General features: G+C 42.8%; 1 protein-coding gene across 1 annotated transcript in view; it reads right to left on the bottom strand.

Moving 5' to 3' along the window:
* The window catches only part of LOC116826200 (C3 and PZP-like alpha-2-macroglobulin domain-containing protein 8), a 166,580-nt gene that overhangs the window by 137,859 nt on the left and 7,231 nt on the right, over positions 1 to 21,490 (bottom strand). The window contains 1 exon segment of the mRNA XM_032782775.2: positions 21,220 to 21,327. Within this exon segment, the coding sequence (XP_032638666.1) occupies positions 21,220 to 21,327 (108 nt within the window).

Raw genomic sequence — 21,490 nt, 5'->3', positions numbered from 1 at the left:
GCACAAGGGAAAGAGTTTTGGGACAAGGGCTGCGGGGGGGAGGGGATGGGCATGGTAGTGCTCCACCTGCATGGCTACGAGCACCTGGATAGAGTCCGCTTGGCACTCCATGATGCTTATCAGCCGCTCTGTGCTTTGGTGCCAGCGATCTGCATTCTGTTGGTGGACCCTCCTTTCACTCTCCCACCACTCCTGCACTTTTTTAATTTTCATTAGTTGAATGCTGCATGACTTCATGCAGCATGTCCTCTATGCTTTTACGTGGCCTCTTCCTGATTCTTTGCAGCCTTTCGGCTGGTGATAACATGAACGGCTGAGATCTCAAGGTCGCATCTGTAAAGGCAAAATGCAACACTTAACAGAGGCAGAATTGTTCACACCAGATGGAGCAATGATTCCCCCGTACTTGAGGAGGGCAAGCACAGTCTACACAATAGCATAATTTGCCCATCCCAAAGTGAGCGCACATAACCCATGGGAGCCCCAATATGGTGAGTAAGCACAGGGTCAAGCGTGACTGATTGTTTCATAGCTGTACTGTCCTCTGGGTTTCTGTGCCTTGGGGAGAGCCAACAGTGGCAGAGGGCCCCTATGCTGAACACTGTTCTCACATTTTCCACAGGAGTTCATCCTGGAAGATATCTCGCTGCTGAGGGTGACCTGGGAAGCAAGAGAGGGTCTTCTACTGCAATGCAGCTTTCGTCACGGTCCATATGCAGCTTGCCTGTGTGCAGAAATGGTCCACCCGCCCCTCACAGCACAGTGACGCAGACAAGTTAACCTGACTGGGACAAGGACCACAGTGGCTCTCCCAAGAAACCTGCACAAGTGCATTGCCCAAGTTCTGGATGAGACCTTTGAAGAGATCACAGAGGCCGATTACCGCGATGTGAGAAAGCACATCAATGCCCTATTCCGTATCTAGGCATGCATGCAGCCCTAACCTTCCTCGCCCCAAGAGCCCACATTGAATAACTTCCTTCCCAGAATAAAAGCCACTTACCGGGCACCTCCTCTGGTGTTTGTCCTTCCCCATGCACACGCTGCTGCGACTGGCTACCATCCTCCTGGCTTGAACAGCTCCTGGCTATATGCATCTAGGGATTCCGTAGTGTCTTCCTCCGCTGGAGCACCCTCGCTCCTGCTTTGCTGCTGCTCCTGCTCCTCCTCCTCCTCCTGCCTTGTTGCACTGGCCTCTGAGGTGTCCATGGTGGTACTCAGCATGGAGCTGGGGTTGCCCCCCAAGTACTGCGTCCAGCTCTTTGTAAAAATGGCAGGTCGTGGGGGCAGCACCGGAGCGGCGGTTTGACTCATGCGCCTTGTGGTAGGCATTCCACAGCTCCTTTACTTTAACCCTGCACTGCAGAGCATCCCGGTCATGGCTCTTTGCATCATGTCCCTTGATATCTGCCTGAAGGTACTGTAATTCCTATAGCTGCAGCGCAGCTGGGACGGGACAGCTTCCTCCCTGCAAACACTGATGAGGTCCAGCAACTCGCCATTGCTCCGTACTGGGGCTCGCCTGGCGTGTGTAGGCATGGTCACCTGGAAAGATGTGCTGAGAGCACTCCACGCCTAGCTGAGCAAACAGGAAGGGGATTTTCAAAATTCCCGGAGAATTTAAAGGGTGGGTCTGACTGTTGGTTACCTGAGGGTAGGGCAGTAGAGTTCAAAGTGATGAGCAGAGTGGCTAGAACAGGCATTGTGGGATACTTCTGGAGGCCGATCACAGCGCAATAACAGACCAGGGTGTCCACACTGGTGCTGTGGCGCTCCAGTGGTGGCACAGCAAACGTTATTCCACTCGCCGAGGTGGAGTACCAGCAGCGCTGTAGCCGCGGACACAGAGCACTCTACGTGCCTTGCCAGTGTGGATGGGGAGTAAGCTACGGCGCCTGGGGCTGCTTTACTGCGCTGTAACTCGCAAGTGTAGCCAAGGCCATAGGCAGTTAGGGAGAACAGGAGAGTTCAGAGTCAAGCAGGATGTCAGAATGAGAAAGAAACTGCAAAAGGAAAAAGCAAGTAGAAGGAAGGAGAGAGGAGATGGGGCTATATTTGAGAAGGTTTTTGCTCACAGGAATAGCATCTCCTTCTGAAAAGTTTTGCAGCTTCATCTTAGCTGAAAAAAGTTAGTTTCTTGCTCAAGGCAGAGAGCATGACCAGAAAGAGTTCACTATAAGAAGGCAAAACTAACAAACAGATGAATGTCATCAGGGTAAAGCTAGTAGTTAAAGGGAGAGCTAAGCAGTCCAAAAAAAGTGATAAGTGAGGTGAACATTCTGGGATGCAGAAAAGGAGATCAGGTCTTGGCACAGAGGAGTCACTATCCAAGATAGAAGAAAAAAGTAGCCTGCTAGATAGAAGCAGAACCCTGACAAGAGAGATTGTAATGTGTCTCAAGGAAATGGAGTGATGGCTTATATTAAAACTGTTGCCCTACTGTTAGATTGAATTGGATAGCAAACTACAGTATAGTATTCTACAAAGGTTCTAAGAAGAGCTCTCCCTACTACTGGAATGTGTTTTTTGGGGGGCCATGTGTGGAAAATTTATCTATGAAAACTAACTACAGTCTGCTGTTTTGCTATTGTAGTTCTTAGGCCTGTTTGGCCTATGGAGCACCATGTCTTGTAGTATTTAAAATACTACAATCTTGTTATTTGTGGGGCACTTTTTTGTTTTTAATATGGAATTTTCTTTTGGATAGTTCATCTGCAGCTTGGGGAAACCTATAGGAAAGCAGCAAGAGAAAGCCCGGGATTTTCAGAAATAATATGGAAAGCATTTCTGCAAGTGACTGCTTAAAACAAAAAAAAAAAGAATAATCAAAGGCAGATGGTGAAAATGTGAATTGCTTTGCTCAACAATTTGGCTATCAGTTCAAGTACTTGGAAACAAGCTTATACAGAGACAGTTTAATTAAACCTGTAATTCACAGTTAGACTATAAAGGAATGGAAACACTTATTTAGCAGGTAGTAAATGCAGCTGAAGAAGGTGTTTAAATCAGGGATTTGTGGAAGGGTGACCTAAGACCTAAAAGGGAGTGGGGTTAAAGCTTGGCTCATCACACAGAATTTATAAGTTTTATAACTTCCACGTATCCAAAAGCTGCAAAAATACTCCAGGGAATAAAAATTCAACAGCAACATTAACTCAACAAAACCTACGTAGGAAGGCTCAGCAAAAAGCCTTATGCAATCTTAAAGTTCTCTCTCTCTTGCTCCCTTTCAGGTGGCATCCAGGGACCCAAAAGGAGAATTCCTGCCAATTCAGATTTCACATGCTGAAGGACACAACAAGACCCAGCACTTGGAACATAAAATTGTACTTCCCACTCTCTCTGTCAATTTGATGGCTCCTTTCTGGCATCTTCTGAAAGGCAGGAGTGTAAGCATGGAGGCTTGGGAAGGGAGAAAACTGGTTTGCTTGGAGCAAGTAGGGGGACTTCTAGCTAAAACTTGCTAAGGTGTGAACCTGAGTGCATCTCTTAACCAGCAAGGGAGATTAATTTGTAACTAAGTTATTTCTGAGGAACTGTTTTCTTTCATACTTGCCATGTGCTGATGATGTTTTAAAAATCATCTGTCTACATTATTTGAACATGAAGTAAAAAAAAGTGTATAGAGCACCCCGATGTTTTATGTTTCCCTAGCTCAGTAACAACTAAACAGATTTAGTGCAACTTTGCCCAAAGGTGACTTGTTCTATTTGGAAGAAACCAACTATGAGAAATTTCAACCCAAAAGGATTGCCTGAGAAATGTAATGGGAAAGTGTTTAGAATGGACTATGCCCAATGCAACCTGAACTACATAGAATCATAGAAGATTAGGGTTGGAAGAGACCTCAGGAGGATATCTAGTCCAACCCCCTGCTCAAAGCAGACCAACACCAACTAAATCATCCAGCCAGGCTTTGTCAAGCCTGGGCCTTTAAAAACATCTAAGGATAGAGTTCCACCATTCCAGGTAACCATTCCTCGTGTTCACACCCATCTAGTAAATGTGTTTCCTACTATTCAACCTATGACCTCCCCCAGCAAATTGAGACTTGTCCTTGTTCTGTCATCTGCCCCACTGAGACAGCCGAGCTCCATCTCTTTGGAAACCTCCTTCAGGTAGTTAAAGGCTGCTATCAAATCTCCTCTCACTCTTCTCTTCTGCAGATAAACAAGCCAGTTCCCTCAGCGTCTCCTCATAAGTCATGTGCCCCAGCCCTGATCATTTTCATTGCCTCTGCTGGACTCTCTCCGAATTTGTCCACAATCCTTTCTGTGAGTGTGGGGCCCCAAATGGTTGCAATACTCCAGATGTGGCCTCACCAGCAATATAGAGAGGAATAATCACTTCCTTGATCTGCTGGCAATGTTCCTACTAATTCAGCCCAATATGCCATTTGTCTTCTTGGCCACAAGGGCACCTTGTTGATTCGTATCCAGTTTCTCATCCACTGTAATCTCCAGGTCCTTTTTCTGCAGAAATGCTGCTTAGCCAGTTTGGTCCACAGACTGTAGCAGTTGCATGGGATTCTTTCATCTAAGTGCAGGACTCTGCACTTGCCCTTGTTGAACTCACCAGATTATTGTTGGCCCAATTCTCCAGTTGTCTAAGTCAATTCTGGACCCTATCCCTACTCTCCAACGTAACCTACTCTCCTCAGTTAGTGTGCATCTGCAAACTTGCTGAGGTGCAGTCCATTGCCATCCTCCAGATCATAATAAGATGTCGAACAAACCCGGTCCAGGACTGGCCCTGGGGCACTTCACTTGATACCAGCTGCCGACTAGACATGGAGCCATTGATCATCTAGCATAAGGGCCACACTTTCAGGCACTGGTGGTGTGCTCGATCCCTATGTCCTCATGCCCACCCACTCCACCATTCATCCCACACGTGCCTTCGCCGCCACTTGTGGCCTCCCATGCCAGCTTCCCTCTCCCGCTTCCTCGTCCACGGCTTGCTACAGGCTATTTGCGGCGAGCAAGCGCTGAGGTGTAAGAAGTAAAGATGCATTAGATGAGACGGGGGATGTGGCAACTCAGAGGAGGAGAGAGGCAGGAGGTGAGGTGCGCACAGGGAGCTTGGGCTGCGGATGGGTGCAAGCTATTTAGCTAATTTTCCCTGTGGTTGTGTTCAGCCCTGGGAACATATTTTAATTGCTGACAAGAATACTGTGGGGACATGTCAAAGCTTTGTGTAAAGTTCAGATCATATCATAGTCCACTGCTGTTCACCATTCCCACAGAGTCATGTTAGCTTAGTCTAGAGGCATCAGGTGTGGTCAGGCATGCACTTGCCAATGGAGAAATCCATGTGGATCTGTTCTTTTGATCACTTCCTCTCTTGAGTGCTCTCAATGGGATTCTTGAGGATCTGCTACATGATTGTTTTCAGGGTATGAGTGAGGCTGTAGTTCCCCGGGTTTCCTTCTTCCCTTTTTTAAAGATGGGCACTATATTTGCCTTTTTCGCGGGACATTGTCCAGACCCTCCCTGATTCGCCATGGATTTCAAAGATAACGGCCAATGGCTCTGCAATCACATCAACCAATTCCATTGGCTTCCTCAGATGCATTAGATCTGGGCCCATGGACTTGTGCATGTCCACCTTTTCTAAATAGGCCTTAACCTGTTCTTTCACCACTGAGGGCTGCTCACCTCCTCCTCATACTGTGTTGCCCAAGACAGCAGTGTGGGAGCTGACCTTGTCTCTGAGAGACCAAAGCAAAAAAAGCATTGAGTACTTCAAGTTTTTCCACATCATCTGTCACTAGGTTGCCTCTCCCATTCAGTAAGGGTCCCACGCTTTCCCTGACCACCTTCTTGTTGCTAACATACCTGTAGAAACCCTTCTTGTTGCAGCAGCAGAGAATCCTGTGGCACCTTATAGACTAACAGACGTTTTGGAGTGTGAGCTTTCGTGGGTGAATACCCACTTCGTCAGACGCAGGTAGTGGAAATTTCCAGGGGCAGGTATTCACCCACGAATACCTGGTAATATCCACTACCTGCGTCTGACGAAGAGGGTATTCACCCACGAAAGCTCACGCTCCAAAACGTCTGTTAGTCTATAAGGTGCCACAGGATTCTCTGCTGCTTTACAGATCCAGACTAACACGGCTACCCCTCTGATACTTGCCTTCTTGTTGCCTTTCACATCCCTTGCTAACTGCAACTCCAATTCTGCCTCCTCCCTCGTTATCTGTCCAAGTTTCCACTTCTTGTAAGCTTCCTTTTTGTGTTTAAGCTCACCGAAGATTTCACTGTTAAGCCAAGCTGGTTGCCTGCCATATTTGCTATTCTTTCTGTACATCGGGATGGTTTGTTCCTGCGCCCTCAATAAGGCTTCTTTAAAATACAGCCAGCTTTCATGGACTCCTTTCTCCCCCATATTAGTCTCCCAGGTGATCCTGCCCACCAGCTCCTAGGGGAGTCAAAGTCTGCTTTTCTGAAGTCCAGGTTCCATATTTTGCTACTCTCCTTTCTTTCTTTTGTGAGGATCCTGAACTCAACCATCTCACAGTCACTGCTGCCCAGGTTGCCACCCACTTCTACTTCCCTTACCAATTTTTCTCTGTTTGTAAGCAGTAGGCCAAGAGGTGAACCGCCCGTGGTTGGTTCCTTCAGTAGCTGCACCAGGAAGTTGCCCCACAACAGTCTCCAAAAACATCCTAGATTGTCTGTGCATTGCTGTATTGCTCTCCCACGGAAGATAAATGATACAAGATTGGATTTGAAGATAGTAAAGAGATTAACCTCGAAACAAAATAAAGGATGACAGTCATAGGTATGAACAGATTAGCAATGAGCCCCACTGGAAATACTTTGGGCAATGATGAGAAACTGGCTGTGACTAATACCTATATCATGGCATTGTATAAAACTGCAAAAGCACGGTGAAAATGTACAGTAAATATTGCCTATTTCCTGAAGACTATTTTACTACTTCTCACAAATAAACTGTCAGTGTATGCTTTTCTCTGTGCAGTTTTATCTGTCACATGCAGTATTTATTAGAAAAAAAGATTCTACATGAAAGGACTTTAGAATTTTCACATTGTCCCACTTCTGAATGTCTGATATATAGACTGAGAATTCATTTTTTTTTTTAAAAAAAATAGGGGACCTGTGGCTAGGTACAATGGAATAAAATGGACTATTCCTTCCATTGTCCTTGCTCCGGAAACTGCAGGCTATTCCTTGCATACTCATTTCAATAAAATTTTAAAGACAGAGAGACTGGGTGAATATCATTTACAAAATATTCTGCAAAACAATCCTCCATTTCTGTGTCTGCTTTAAAAACCACACAGAAAAAGAAACAACCTAAAATTATTTCTGTGAATTGAACAGGAACGCTCACATAATCACTGGAAATGCCTTTAATTGGTGTGGCTCAGTGAATCATTTGCTGCTCTGGAACTCCTTTCATATCCTGGCACTCGTGGTCCAGCCAGCCCTTTGTTTATCATATTCAGTATGAGTTTCCGGATCTCCAGCAAAGTGGTATTTACTCTAAGAAGGGGAAAACTACAGCATTCCAATAAATTCCATTAGCCTAACATGCAGAAACATCTGGGCACTGAGCAGCTCACTGACTGTTGATGAGCTGAGGATCAGCTCCATTTGCATCTGGCATGTACAAAGACTTTGTAGGGGAAGAAGAAAGAGAGACAGACAGGCCACAATTCTCTCTATGGCTGCAGTCCTTAATGTTCCTCCAGTGATATAAAGGGAATCTTTCCCACCCCATCACAGAGAGCCCGAGGAGGCAGAGGTGAAGTATGCTGCACTCCAGCTATACCCAAAAGCCTCCTGGCACCTTTTGACTGTGCCTCATAAGAGAGAGAGCTCAGAATCAGGGCCAGAAAGTTGCTATCCACAAGGAAGCAGACAGACATACAAAGAAGGAGACCCTGGTGCAAATGGCCATTGGAACTGGTTAGCTTATGTTTGCAAAAACAGAACGAAAAGCAACTGTAAGAGGTCTAAATTTAGTTCATCAGGCTAGCTGCTCAAAAACCTATCATGATTGTACCTCTGGCCTGGTAGATGAACACTTAGAGATTAGCAATTTAAGATAAACATGAAAAAGGATTGTAATAATTCAGATGGGACAAGCCTAAAGTACTGTGTGAATAAAGACTTTAGAGGAATATTCAAGGGAAAGATAATTGCATCAATTTTCCAATTCCCTGAATAATAAACTGGAAAAAAAACTTTAATGCTACAGCTCTCGAGAATCTGTTCATAATACTAGCCAAGCTCAGAGCATTTGACCTGAGCAGATATTCTTGACAGTTCAAGAAAAGGTAAGAGTCATGAATTATGCCTATTGCTCTCTTTCCTAGTGGAGCTCAGCTGCATTATTTATCTAAAGGTTGGCAGAAGCCTATTTAGTCACCTGTACCACACTCAGTATTGTCTGAGTGCCTGACGTGAGGCTGAGAATGACCAGTAGGCAGGGACTTCATTTGGACATACTGAGCACACACTCCTACATGTGCTACGTTTTGTACACGCCCTTTTGATCATTCTGTTCCAGTAAGCCTCCCACTATACTCATAGTATAGATGACTGCTGCCTGCAGTACCAGCAAGGAAGTGCTACCCCAAAAGATTAACAAATCCTTCATACTTAGAGAAACTGTACACATTCAGTTAATTTGCATTAGAGAAACAAAGCATTAAGTCCCTATGTATTAATAATCTGACGGTTTCACTGGAGAATTTATCTACAAAAGTTATACCTGCAACCCTATTTATTTTTAAAATATTGATTCTGGCAACTTGGAACAGACTTATTTGGTTAATCTAACATTTACTCACATAACAAGACACTGTATAAAGCTTAAGTGTGGTTCTTTCCCTCCTTTATTAAGATTACATAGTCTGTTGTATGTAAAATAAATTACACAGGAAATATTATTCCAAAGAAGTAAATACCTTATCAAGGGTATTAGAGATTACTGGGTAATGAATGATGTGGCTAAACACCTTTTGTGGAGAAATCAGATTTTACAACTATGAGAACACAGTTCTACTAGGAAGTAGAGCTGCTATTTTGTTTCCCCTTTTTAATGTCTCCTAGTTCTAAAATCATCAAAACATCTCCTTCCTAGCCCATCAGTAATTTATTCTCCCTGCTTATAACACTATTCTCCCTATAATCTCAAGTTTTAAACTCTGTTCTAGCTTCATTTTGTGCAACTATTACATACTGTGAATCTCATCTTCAAAATGATACGAGCTCTCTGTGAACCACGCAAAACTATGCAACAACCCAATCCCAGCTGAGAAGGAATAAATGCCTGGAGATAAACTAGACTAGCATGTTCTTGGAAGTAGACTACTGCCAAGTTCACTTCTCAGAATGCTCTCCATTATTTCCACGTGAAGATTGCTCTACTCTCGATAAACTATGGTTTCATGGGTCCAAAGGGGCATCAGGATATTAATATGATTTAAGAAGCAAAACTGAACAAGACCACTGCTATCACACTTAATTATGGAACGAATATGAGCAAGTTCACTGAGGTGATGGCATGAAGCGAAGCAAGATCATTTGTTTCCTGGATACTAGACTGGTTCTGCTAGGATGTCAAACAAAATCTGTCCCCAAATTCATGCATTAATTTTTTTTTTAAGTTATTTTGTGTTCCCCCCTCCACCTTTTTAAACTTGTAGTATGTTTTAACCTTTCAAAGAAAACACCGCCTAAAAGATAAAGGACATTAAAATCTACTGGAACATCCCAATGCCAGGCCCCAAATTACTTCTTCCACAAGACCCATATTCATCAATATAGCTATCTTTTCTGTACTTAACAATACTAAGAGACAAAAATAGAATTCCCATCATGGGAGTCAAAACTATAGTATGGATTCTGAGCAGGTGTGCTTACGAAATTCTACTCCTCTATATTTGTTCTGTATAGTTGTATTTTAGCTTTCCTCCCAGTTCTATTTGACTCTGTGCTTGACATGGAAGGGTTAATGGCACAAGATTCCCAGGACAAACTGTTTCCTTTTTCTCACATGCCAATTACAAACGTCCTTTTGAAGTACCCCACTACTTTTAATCTCTCTCACTACTTCTGAGTATCAGGTTGGGACTCAATGTTTTCATGCTGGGAATCAAATCACAGCAAATTAACTGACCTAGTTTAAATGTAATGGTCTAACTAGATGTATTTATGTGAGAAAGTAATCACATTCTATTCTATGCTGAAATGTGGCATATCAAATTTATTGGCATAGACCTTAATAGCTATGCAGAATTAGCTTCCTCAGTCTGTGATTCCAGACAGACAGGTCCTTATCCTCCCTAGACTGATTTTCCCCCAAACATGGCTACCCCTCATTCTTTCTATGAATGCCTGTTACATTTCCTGTTGATGAAACAAAGTAAAGAGATTTAATTTAGTCTAAATGTATCTACTGATGGAATTGCATGTTCTCTTCTCTTGTCAACTGAGCAGAATTTGGATGCTTCAGAAATTAAAAGATTTCTGTGATGCTTAATTCAATGTCTTAAGATAGTACTCCATTACCTCTTAGCACAGAGATATGCTGGCCACGTCTGGACCGTTTCACAGAAAAACAAGAATCAGTTATAGAATGTCAAACTGTGATGTCCCATAAGCAACTTTTCATATAAATGATAAGCTTGGGACTGGAGATGAGTATCACAAAGAAATGGTGCGTTTCTGAAAGGACTAGGCCAAACACCATCTTACTAGTCCATCAGTGGAAAGAAAGAAGAGCCATATAGGTTCCCTTATTATTTCCACTCTACACTGCTATTTGGCAAAACTATTGGGGGGGAGGGGGAAATGTGGTGTGTGTGGGGGGGGAGTTGTAGGGCAACAGCTTAAGTCCTTCTAGTGAACTTTGTTTTACACATACTACAAACAAAATTAGGGTGTGGCTAAAACTGACTAGAGCCAGCTGAAACTCTATCCTTAACTACCTCTCCTAACCCCCCAAAATTGCAGAGAACAGGAGGCTTTACATAATATGTACTGAAACCACTACATAAAATTGAGATGGCTAAGAACAGTTTCCATCCAGCTGGTAAATAGTTTTAGTAATTGAAATCCGTTGTGCATGTCAAGTATCAGAGGGGTAGCTGTGTTAGTCTGGATCTGTAAAAAGCAACAAAGAGTCCTGTGGCACCTTATAGACTAACAGACATATTGGAGCATAAGCTTTTGTGGATGAACACCCACTTAATCAGACACAACATGTGCATGTCTACATTTGTTTAGTTTAAGAAGGCATTATACAAGAGTTTAATATGCACTAAGATGGACTAGCATGTTAATACATATCTTTCAAAATCCTTTTTCATTTTTTTTTAAAAATACCTTTGTATCAAGGTTTATTGGATAAATAGTGTTTTGGCAGATACACTATACTGATAAAGATGCAAGATTGTTTTAAACTTGAATACAGCCTATTTCAAACAGAATAGAAAAGACTTTTGACTGGCCAAGTATAAGACTAATACCATAAACACCTTAAGGGACTAACTGAACAAAGGAATTATGAAGTCTTCATTTCTCCAGGGTTTCTTACCAAAGCTATTAGATTATAGATGTGTATTGTATAGGCTTACTGCACAAAAGAATTATAAAAGCACCATAAATTGGATTTTTGGTCTTTTTCGCAAGGGTTAAAAGAAATATCATTAACTCTCTGAAGAAAAGTTAGTGCTTTAGAGACTCACTTAGGATGAGCAAGAGTTAAAGGCACAGGGACAGATGAATGGTGATTACCCTAACCCTGAAAAGCATATTAAACCAACATATTTATTATGTAGGAAATCATCTATTCAGATTTCCACCCATCAAAAAAACAGAAGCCCTTATTAGCTGATGATCTGCCAACTTGTGGCCACACACTAGACCTAAGTAGTTAGCAAAGTCCTCCACCCAGAGGTCTGTCTCTGTAAGTGCATCTTTCACATTTCTACAGCAGAGACTCAAATAGAGACCCCTCTTTGAGTTGTAGGCATCTGTAGTAAATGATCCAGATTGTTGTCGCCCAAGAACAGTGCCAGCTGGAGCAGTGAAAAGCATTGATCAGGTGGGACCTGCTCAGCATACATCCTACAGTTTTAGTGGAATATGCAGTACCAAATGAATAGTTTAAAAGAATAACTTACTGGCCCCTCCTAAGTTTCACTGCAGTGGAAACCCTTCATAGGATACCAATATGATGCATAAGAAGAGTCTTAGTGGCTTTTATACACTGACTTCCCATCCAAGGGATTGTTCAAGTTACAATAGATTTATGAAAAGTCATGCCAAAATAAGAAAAATGCATTGTCTCCTTCCCAACAACTTGTTAAAAAAGAGAGAGAGAGAAAGGCAGCTTGTTGGCTATTTAGTCATGGCATACATATTCAGTTTTCCCCACATCCACCCTCTTTACATGTTACCACTCATACGCAGCAATAACCACCACTCTGGACACTTTCATCTTGCCAAATCACAGACAGCAGCTGATAAAGACTTCCTGATATTTTTTTTCCGGAGTGATCAACACATTTCAGCCCTAATCTAGAACACCTCAATCCAGTTTTGCATCCCTATGCAAATATGCCAACATATGGCAACTGCTGACCTAATGTCACATACCCCACCCCACCATCACTTCCAGCCATATCAAGAATGACTTCTGTCCATGGCTGTAATTACAGTGATATAAGCCCAGAGCTAAAATTTGAATTTGAGTCTCAAGAGATGAAATGCTAGAGACCTAAAGCCCACTGTACTACGAAACTAGTTTAACTATCAGGGGTTATGATGAGTCCTTAATGAGGGGCAGATTACCCCACTTCTGCCAACTTTGGCATTTCTTGCACCTTCCTTTAATGCATTTGGTGTTGTCCACTTTTGGAGACAGAATATTTGACTGAACAGACCATGGCATGATCCACAATGGCAATTCCTGTACATTTAATTTTTGCATCCATTTAATTAAAATAACAATTGAAAATTTAGAAATCCAGATTCAGAAATGGGTTATTCTCTCTCCTACCTTAATGAACTATCCTTCTTTCTGCAGATTAATAGATAAAATCTTTAGAGCGAACACTGAAGAGCAGGGTAGGGTAAAGGTAGGGCACCAGACTACAAATAAAACAAATTTAAACATGCCATGGATTATTTTGATCCCTACATGCAACAAATCAATAAGAAATTAAAAGCTGCTCAAGTCTGTTTACAGTGCAGAAGACACGATAGCATTCTTGAATTCTAAGAATTCCTTAGAGTTTTGGTGGACCAGAAAAAGCAACAAATTAATGTTAAACAAGTAAATTTGTTTTCTGTCAAGAAACTAATTTAAAGGCCCAGACTAACAGTAAGGAACTAACTACAAGAATCAGAATGGTGTGCATGTCTGTTCTTTGCAAAACAAAAGAGAATTCAGGATGAAGTTTTATTACTAGGAAGGATAAACTTAAAGGGCCTAAGAACAACAACTGTGAGGAAGTGCAGAAACATACCAAGAGCAGGGGGACAAGGGAGGAGGAGAATACAAATTGGACAGACACAGCTTACCTACAGATGAACAAACCTGCAACAATACAAAGCAAAGCATGGGACTAATGTTGCAGTGTAACCTCCACAGACAAAATTCCAAAGGTGGTGGACAAAGGTCATGAAATAAAGTTGACTACAGATTTCTATTAACAGATATAGACAAGACTCTAGTACTCTGAAAAATTTAAAATTCTGAAGGTATGTGCTAATTTGTGCTTATACCTGCTTTTACAAAGTAAAATTTTTTGTCTAACCCATTTCACCTATAGCAAGGGTTCTCATACTGAGGGTCAGGACCTCTCAGGGGGTCCCGAGCTGTCAGCCTGCACCCCAAACCCTGCTTTGCATCCAGCATTTATAATGGTGTTAAATATATTAAAAAGTGTTTTTAATTTATAAGGGGGGTTGCACTCAGAGGTTTGCTATGTGAAAGGGGTCACCAGTACAAAAGTTTGAAAACCACTAACCCATAGCATTCTTCTACATAGACAGCTGCAGCAGCACAGGAGTCAGCAAACAGAGCAGAATTTTAGTGGGAGTTTGCAAGGGGAGTTTGTGGGGGAGACTAAGAGAGCTAGGCAGAGAAATAGACAGGTTAGTGAAGGGAGTGGGTGGTGTTCTGCCAGCGTTCTGGTGCCCGTTGGGGATTTGTTTTGCTGTGGGTGGTGGTGGTTTGTGTTTCCGGGCATAACAGGTTTTAGGTGGGAAGGCTATGACCAATACAGAGGCAGCAGTGGAAGACATAATGAAAATGACTGGATGTGGAAGCTGCAGCATGTACATGAACCTGGAGGAGGTACCTGATAAGAGTTTCATCTGCATGAAGTGCCGCCTGACAGAGCTGACGGAAGAAAAGATCCGAGGATTGGAGATGCAGGTGGAAACTCTGGTTGAGTTTAGAAGGGGGTTTGAGCTAATGATGGAGCAAAGATATGAGGAGGCTGAAGGGAAAAGCTCAGACTTGCAGATGGAAGCAGGCCCACAGAATTCTGAGGGGAGACTGCTGGGTGAGGAAAGTAGACGATGGAAGCATGTGACTAAGAGAATCAGACAGAGGAGAAACAGAGCTCAGGAACAGGTTTGCGGAGTTGGAAAATGAAGAAGGGGCACAGCAGGTGGTCTCTGAAGGTGAGAGGGCAAGGAAACAGAGAAGAGCAGCTAGTCCTATAGGAAGAGGGGAAGAGTCAAGGGAGATAACACCAAATATAAGCCCCAGGAGGATATGGGATGGGTTGCAGAGGATTGCAAGGGACGATAGAAATCAAGAGGACTTGCAGCCAGAGGGAACAGGGGATAGACCAGAGAATTGCACCATCACCAGGAAAAGGCAGGTCTACGTGATTGGGGACTCCTTACCGAGAATAGACAGGCCTGTAACTAGAGCTGATCCGGAGAACAGAAGGGTGTGCTGTCTGCCAGGTGCTAAGATACGGGATGCGGACCTGAGGCTGAAAAGGATCCTAACGAGAGTGGGAAAGAATCCGCTGACTGTCCTTCATGTGGGAACAAATGATCCAGTGAGAATCTAGCTGGTATGTATCAAGGGAGACTATGTCCGGCTGGGGAAGATGCTTAAGGAAATCAAGGCTCAGGTGTCTTCAGCGGGATTCTGCCTGTTCCTAGAGAAGGGGAACAAAAGTGTGACAAGATTATGGCGATCAACAAATGGCTCAGGCAGTCTTTGGGACGTATGGCCACTGGAAAGCATTCATGGACAGAGAACTGTTCTCTTGGGATGGACTTCACCTGAGTAAGAAGGGAAATAGACTTCTAGGATGGATGCTGGCACAACTGATTAAGAGAGCTTTAAACTAGGAATTTGGTGTAGATGGTTGGTAGATGTCCAGATAATCTCCATACCGGAATTTAACACTGAGAAGGAAGAAAACAAAGTAAGAAAGGATACAGGCGTGGGTAGGAGAATGGACATAAAGAGGAAGGGTAGTGTAGATACCAGTTTAATAGGTGATACTGGTGGTAGAATGTCTGTGCCTAATCAGGTAAAGAATGTCAGTGAAGCCAAACGGCAAAAATTAAGATGTTTGTACACTAATGCAAGAAGCCTAGATAACAAAATGGAGGAACTAGAGCTACTGGTGCACGAAGTGGAATCAGATATTATAGGGATAACAGAAACATGGTAGAATAGTAGTCATGACTGGAGTACAGGTATTGAAGGCTATGTGCTGTTTAGGAAAGACAGAAATAAAGGCAAAAGTGGTGGAATAGCATTGTATTATCAATGATGAGGTAGACTGTAAAGAAATCAGAAGTGATGGTATGGATAAGACCGAGTCTGTCTGGGCAAAAAATCACATGGGAAAGAAAAGCTACTAGAGCCTCCCTGAGATAGTGCTTGGGGTGTGCTACAGACCGCCGGGATCTGATTTGGATATGGATAGAGACCTCTTCAATGTTTTTAATGAAGTAAACACTAATGGGAATTGGTGATCATGGGAGACTTTAAACTTCCCAATATATAGACTGGAGGACAAGTGCTAGTTAATAATAATAGGGCTCAGATTTTCCTGGATGCGATAGCTGATGGATTTCTTCACCAAGTAGTTGAAGAACCAACAAGAGGGGATGCCATTTTAGATTTGGTTTTGGTGAGTAGTGAGGACCTCATAGAAGAAATGGTTGTAGGGGAACCTTGGTTCGAGTGATCATGAGCTAATTTCAGTTCAAACTAGATGGAAGGATAAACAAAAATAGATCTGGGACTAGGGTTTTTGATTTCAAAAGGGCTAACTTTAAAGAATTAAGGAAATTAGTTAGGGAAGTGGATTGGACTGAAGAACTTGTGGATCTAAAGGTGGAGGAGGCCTGGAATTACTTCAAGTCAAAGTTGCAGAAACTATCAGAAGCCTGCATCCCAAGAAAGGGGAAAAAATCATAGGCAGGAGTTGTAGACCAAGCTGGATGAGCAAGCATCTCAGAGAGGTGATTAAGAAAAAGCAGAAAGCCTACAAGGAGTGGAAGATGGAGGGATCAGCAAGGAAAGCTACCTTATTGAGGTCAGAACATGTAGGGATAAAGTGAGAAAGGCCAAAAGCCATGTAGAGTTGGACCTTGCAAAGGGAATTAAACCAATAGTAAAAGGTTCTATAGCCATATAAATAAGAGAAAACAAAGAAAGAAGTGGGGACCGCTAAACACTGATGGATGGAGTGAGAGTTAAGGATAATCTAGGCATGGCCCAATATCTAAACAAATACTTTGCCTCAGTCTTAATAGGCTAATGAGGAGCTTAGGGATAATGGTAGGATGACAAATGGGAATGAGGATATGGAGGTAGATATTACCACATTCTGAGGTAGAAGCCAAACTCGAACAGCTTAATGGGACTAAAATCTGGAGGGCCCAGATAATCTTCATCCAAGAATATTAAAGGAACTGGCACATGAAATTGCAAAGCCCAATTAGCAAGAATTTTTAATGAATCAGTAAATTCAGGGTTGTACCGTATAGGACTGGAGAATTGCTAACATAGTTCCTATTTTTAAGAAGGGAAAAAAAGTGATCCGAGTAACTATAGGCCTGTTAGTTTGACATCTGTAGTATGCAAGGTCTTGGAAAAATTTTGAAGGAGAAAGTAGTTAAGGACATTGAGGTCAATGGTAATTGGGACAAAATACAACATGGTTTTACAAAAGGTAGATCATGCCAAACCAACCTGATCTCCTTCTTTGAGAAGGTAACAGATTTTTAGACAAAGGAAACGCAGTGGATCTAATTTACCTCGATTTCAGTAAGGCATTTGATACGGTTCCACATGGGAATTATTAGCTAAATTGGAAAGGATGGGGATCCATCAATATGAAAATTGAAAGGTGGATAAGGAACTGGTTAAAGGGAGACTACAATGGGTCATACTGAAAGGTGAACTGTCAGGCTGGAAAGGAGGTTACTAGTGGAGTTCCTCAGGGATCGGTTTTGGGACCAATCTTATTTAATCTTTTTATTACTGACCTTGGCACAAAAAGTGGGAAGGAAATGCTAATAAGTTTGCGGATGACACAAAGCTGGGAGGTATTGCCATACAGAGAAGGACCGGGATATCATACAGAAGAATCTGGATGACCTTGTAAACTGGAGTAATAGTAATAGGATGAAATTTAATAGTGTAAAAAGTGCAAGGTCATGCATTTAGGGATTAATAACAAGATTTTAGTTTATAAACTGGGGACACATCAGTTGGAAAGTAACAGAGAGGAGAAGGACCTCGGAGTATTGGTTGATCACAGGATGACTATGAGCTGCCAATGTGATATGGCCGTTAAAAAAAGGCTAATGCGGTCTTGGGATGCATCAGGCGAGGTATTTCCAGTAAGATAAGGAGGTGTTAGTACCGTTATACAAGGCACTGGTGAGACCTCATCTGGAATATTGTGTGCAGTTCTGGTCTCTCCATGTTTAAGAAGGATGAATTCAAACTGGAACAGGTACAGAGAAGGGCTACTAGGATGATCGAGGAATGGAAAACCTGTCTTATGAAAGGAGACTCAAAGAGCTTGGTTGTTTAGCCTAACCAAAAGAAGCTTGAGGGGATGATATGATTGCTCTTTTATAAATATATCAGAGGGATTATATCAAAAAAAATGAAGTTGCTGGAAGCAGGCCTTCCAAGGGGAATATGAGGGCGAGCAAAGTATATCTGGGCTTGCAAAGAGCTAAGATTTGATAAGTTTATGCGTGTGCACGGGCGGTAAGCATAGCTGTATGGAGGGCGTGGATGGGACAGTAGGTTAGCTCTTCGAGACTGCCTAAATTTTTCGGGCACACACGATCTATTATGCTGACTCACTTAGGCAGGTAAATATGTGAGGGGACCCAAGCCACCAGATTGGACTGAAAGTCAGATCTGTTGCCACCAGTGTTAAACGATATACAAATTTTCGAGGAATGTGGACACAAGAACAAATGGATATGAACTGGACACTAGGAAGTTTAGACTTGAAATTAGACAAAGGTTTCTAACCATTAGAGGAATGAAGTTCTGGAACAGCCTTCCAAGGGGAATAGTGGGGGCAAAAGATATATCTGGCTTCAAGACTAAGTTTGATAAGTTTATGGAGGGGATAGTATGATGGAATAGCCTAATTTTGGCAATTAATTGATCTTTGATTATTAGCAGGTAAATATCCCCAATGGTCTGTGATGGGATGTTAGATATGGGTGGGATCTGAGTTACCACAGAGAATTCTTTCCTGGGTGCTGGCTGGTGAGTCTTGCCCACATGCTCAGAGTTTTAACTGATTGCCATATTTGGGGTCCAGAAGGAATTTTTCTCCAGGGAAGATTGGCAGAGGCCCTGGAGGTTTTTCGCCTTCCTCTGCAGCACGGGACACAGGTCACTTGCTGGAGGATTCTCTGCAACTTGAGGTCTTTAAACCACAATTTGAGGACTTCAATAACGCAGACATAGGTTAGAGGTTTGTTACAGGAGTGGGTGGGTGAGATTCTGTGGCCTGCATTGTGGAGGTCAGACTAGATGATCATAATGGTCCCTTCTGCCCTTAAAGACTATGAGTCTATGTAACATTTTCATCAACAAGATTTAAATTGTCACCTTAAAACTACAAAAAAGTCCAGAGTACTAAAATTACTACTATTTATGTATAAATTGATGTGTCATAAGCCAATAGATGGACTTAGCTTTAGAGTTTAGAACAGACAGTATTGCACTAATTGGTCATTTGGAATAATGTTGGACAAGAAGAACACAATAAACTTCTCTCTGATTAGTAAGTGGTCCTAAATTGAGTAGTGTGCTTCCTAGGGACCTGATTACAGCAGCTACAATGGGCCAATCTGTTTGGTGGAGACAGCTGAAGGGCATATGTTGACAGCTCTAGATTTAAACTTGAGAACAGGAAAGGAGGGATTTTCAGGAAAGGGGCCCTGTTGGTGGAGCTTGCTCCTTGTCAAGGTAAAGTGAACTTCTCATTCAGGGATTTGCATGCCATTGTCTTTAGGCTGTATAGGTCCTCGTACCTGCCCCCATTGGAAAGGTTTGGGGTGTTAGTGATGGGGGAAATCAAACTTACTGGCCCAGGATGATTGGGTGCAAAGTACCTGGGAACAGCCAGGGCTCTCTTCTGTCCCTGACATGAGCCACCCAGCACCACAGCTCACACCCCTCAACTGTTTCTGTTTAAGCATGTGAACACATGGAGTCCTCAGTCCCTCTGGCAGGAACAAAGCTACTGCCAGTCAGTGGGCACGCCCTACAGGACAGACTCTGCTGTAAGGATTTGGGGAGTACAAGATCGGATAACTAACACTAGCTGGTGCCTATACTCCCCTGTTGTACATATTGCCTGAGATACAGTAATTAGAAGGCAGACTACATCAAAACCATCCCAACCAGAGGAAGCTGGTTAGACTGGCCTCAGAATTAGATGTAGCCACAGGCACGAGAGTTTATTTTGGGGAAGTCCAATGGCTTAGTGGCTAGAGCCTTTCCCCTCCATGGATCCTTCAGCCCCCCCGGTACTAGGCCCTGACAGAAGGCACCCCCATGAAGAGATGGGATCCCAGCCAGGCTGCTCCTGGGTGAATTTCAATACCCAGACTGGGCAGTGGAGACACATTTGAGAGAGTTAGGGGGAAGCACGAGAGACAGTGACACAGAGCAGCTCTGAAGGGTACTATAAAGGAGGACAGACCTTTCTGCTGCAGCTTTTGTACACTGACTTTCCATACAGGACATGATGCTGTAGCTTGCTCTGTTACAAAAAAAAAACTTGTAGAAAGTAATAATATGGGGAAACAGAACAGACAGTTCAGAAAATATGTTTATTTTACATTTGTGTGTATTAAAAAGGCTCTGGGAAGTTGTACACAACCTTCTCCAAGATCTGGCAAGAGTAAACTGTACAATAAGGCCATTAGTAACAAGAGTAAGTTTTAGGAATATGTAGTAGATCTCCTTCCAAACAAAACCTAACCTAATACAAAAAAATTTAAGCATGAGGTTTTCAAGCTTTGCCAAATACAATATTACAGGGAAGTCAGTGATCAGTTTACCCCCTTCAACATCCTTTGATTTAACGACCACACAGAGTGATAGCCATCTCTCTAGACTTTTCCTCTTGCCAAATCACATAGGAAAGGGGCGATCAGACTTCCTGCTACACTTTCTCACAGAATGACCAGCGCACACTGCATAAGCTCAGGTATCCCTCTTGCAGGCTACTGTCAATGCACAGTCGCACACACATTTGGTCCTGCATCTACATATTGACACAATGACCTCTGAGCCACATTTCGCTTGGGAAGAGATCTCATGCCCTGCTGCAGCTGAAATGAGGCACAAGGGAAAAACAAATTGGATGTGTGCACTGAATGTGTCAACAGTAACATTTCCTATAACTTTTACAGCACATTTCAGCATTTAAGTGACCAACTGACAATGAGCTTCCAGAAAAGATGTAGGGCTGGGGGTTTGAGTCTAAAATGAAGGACTCATGCCATAGTGGTTCAGTTATAAGAATGCTCCACATCATATCTCATGAATGTATTACAATTATACGTTTAAGTGAGGAAATGTACCAACCAGATGTCCTTAACTTTATTGTTTTTTGTGCAGCTCCCTGGCCTTACTTCAGCATCCACAGGTGTTCAAGCCACTAACTGAGGAACACTTCATATCTAATCAAAGTACCAGTGTTGCAGGGTCTCTATTCCATAGGTGTCTTCACAGACTTTTTGGTTATGCAAAGAAACTTCCTTACTGACTTCAAAAGACAGGTCCTGTACTTGCTTGAAGCTCCTGCAAACAAGTCAGACAGACTAAAGCAATTATTGTAACTCAATTAAATGAGCAGTAAAGTGGTAGGAGATGGGAGTTTGCTTACCAATATAGCAAGAACTTGGGGGTGTTGTAGAGGGAGAAGTCCCTGGGTTCAGTCATGAGCAGGCCTGTGAGTTTCTCC

The sequence above is a fragment of the Chelonoidis abingdonii genome, chromosome 11, assembly GCF_003597395.2.
Source record: "Chelonoidis abingdonii isolate Lonesome George chromosome 11, CheloAbing_2.0, whole genome shotgun sequence".
In the NCBI taxonomy this organism is placed as follows: domain Eukaryota; kingdom Metazoa; phylum Chordata; order Testudines; family Testudinidae; genus Chelonoidis; species Chelonoidis abingdonii.
This window is presented reverse-complemented; position numbering and strand designations above follow the sequence as displayed.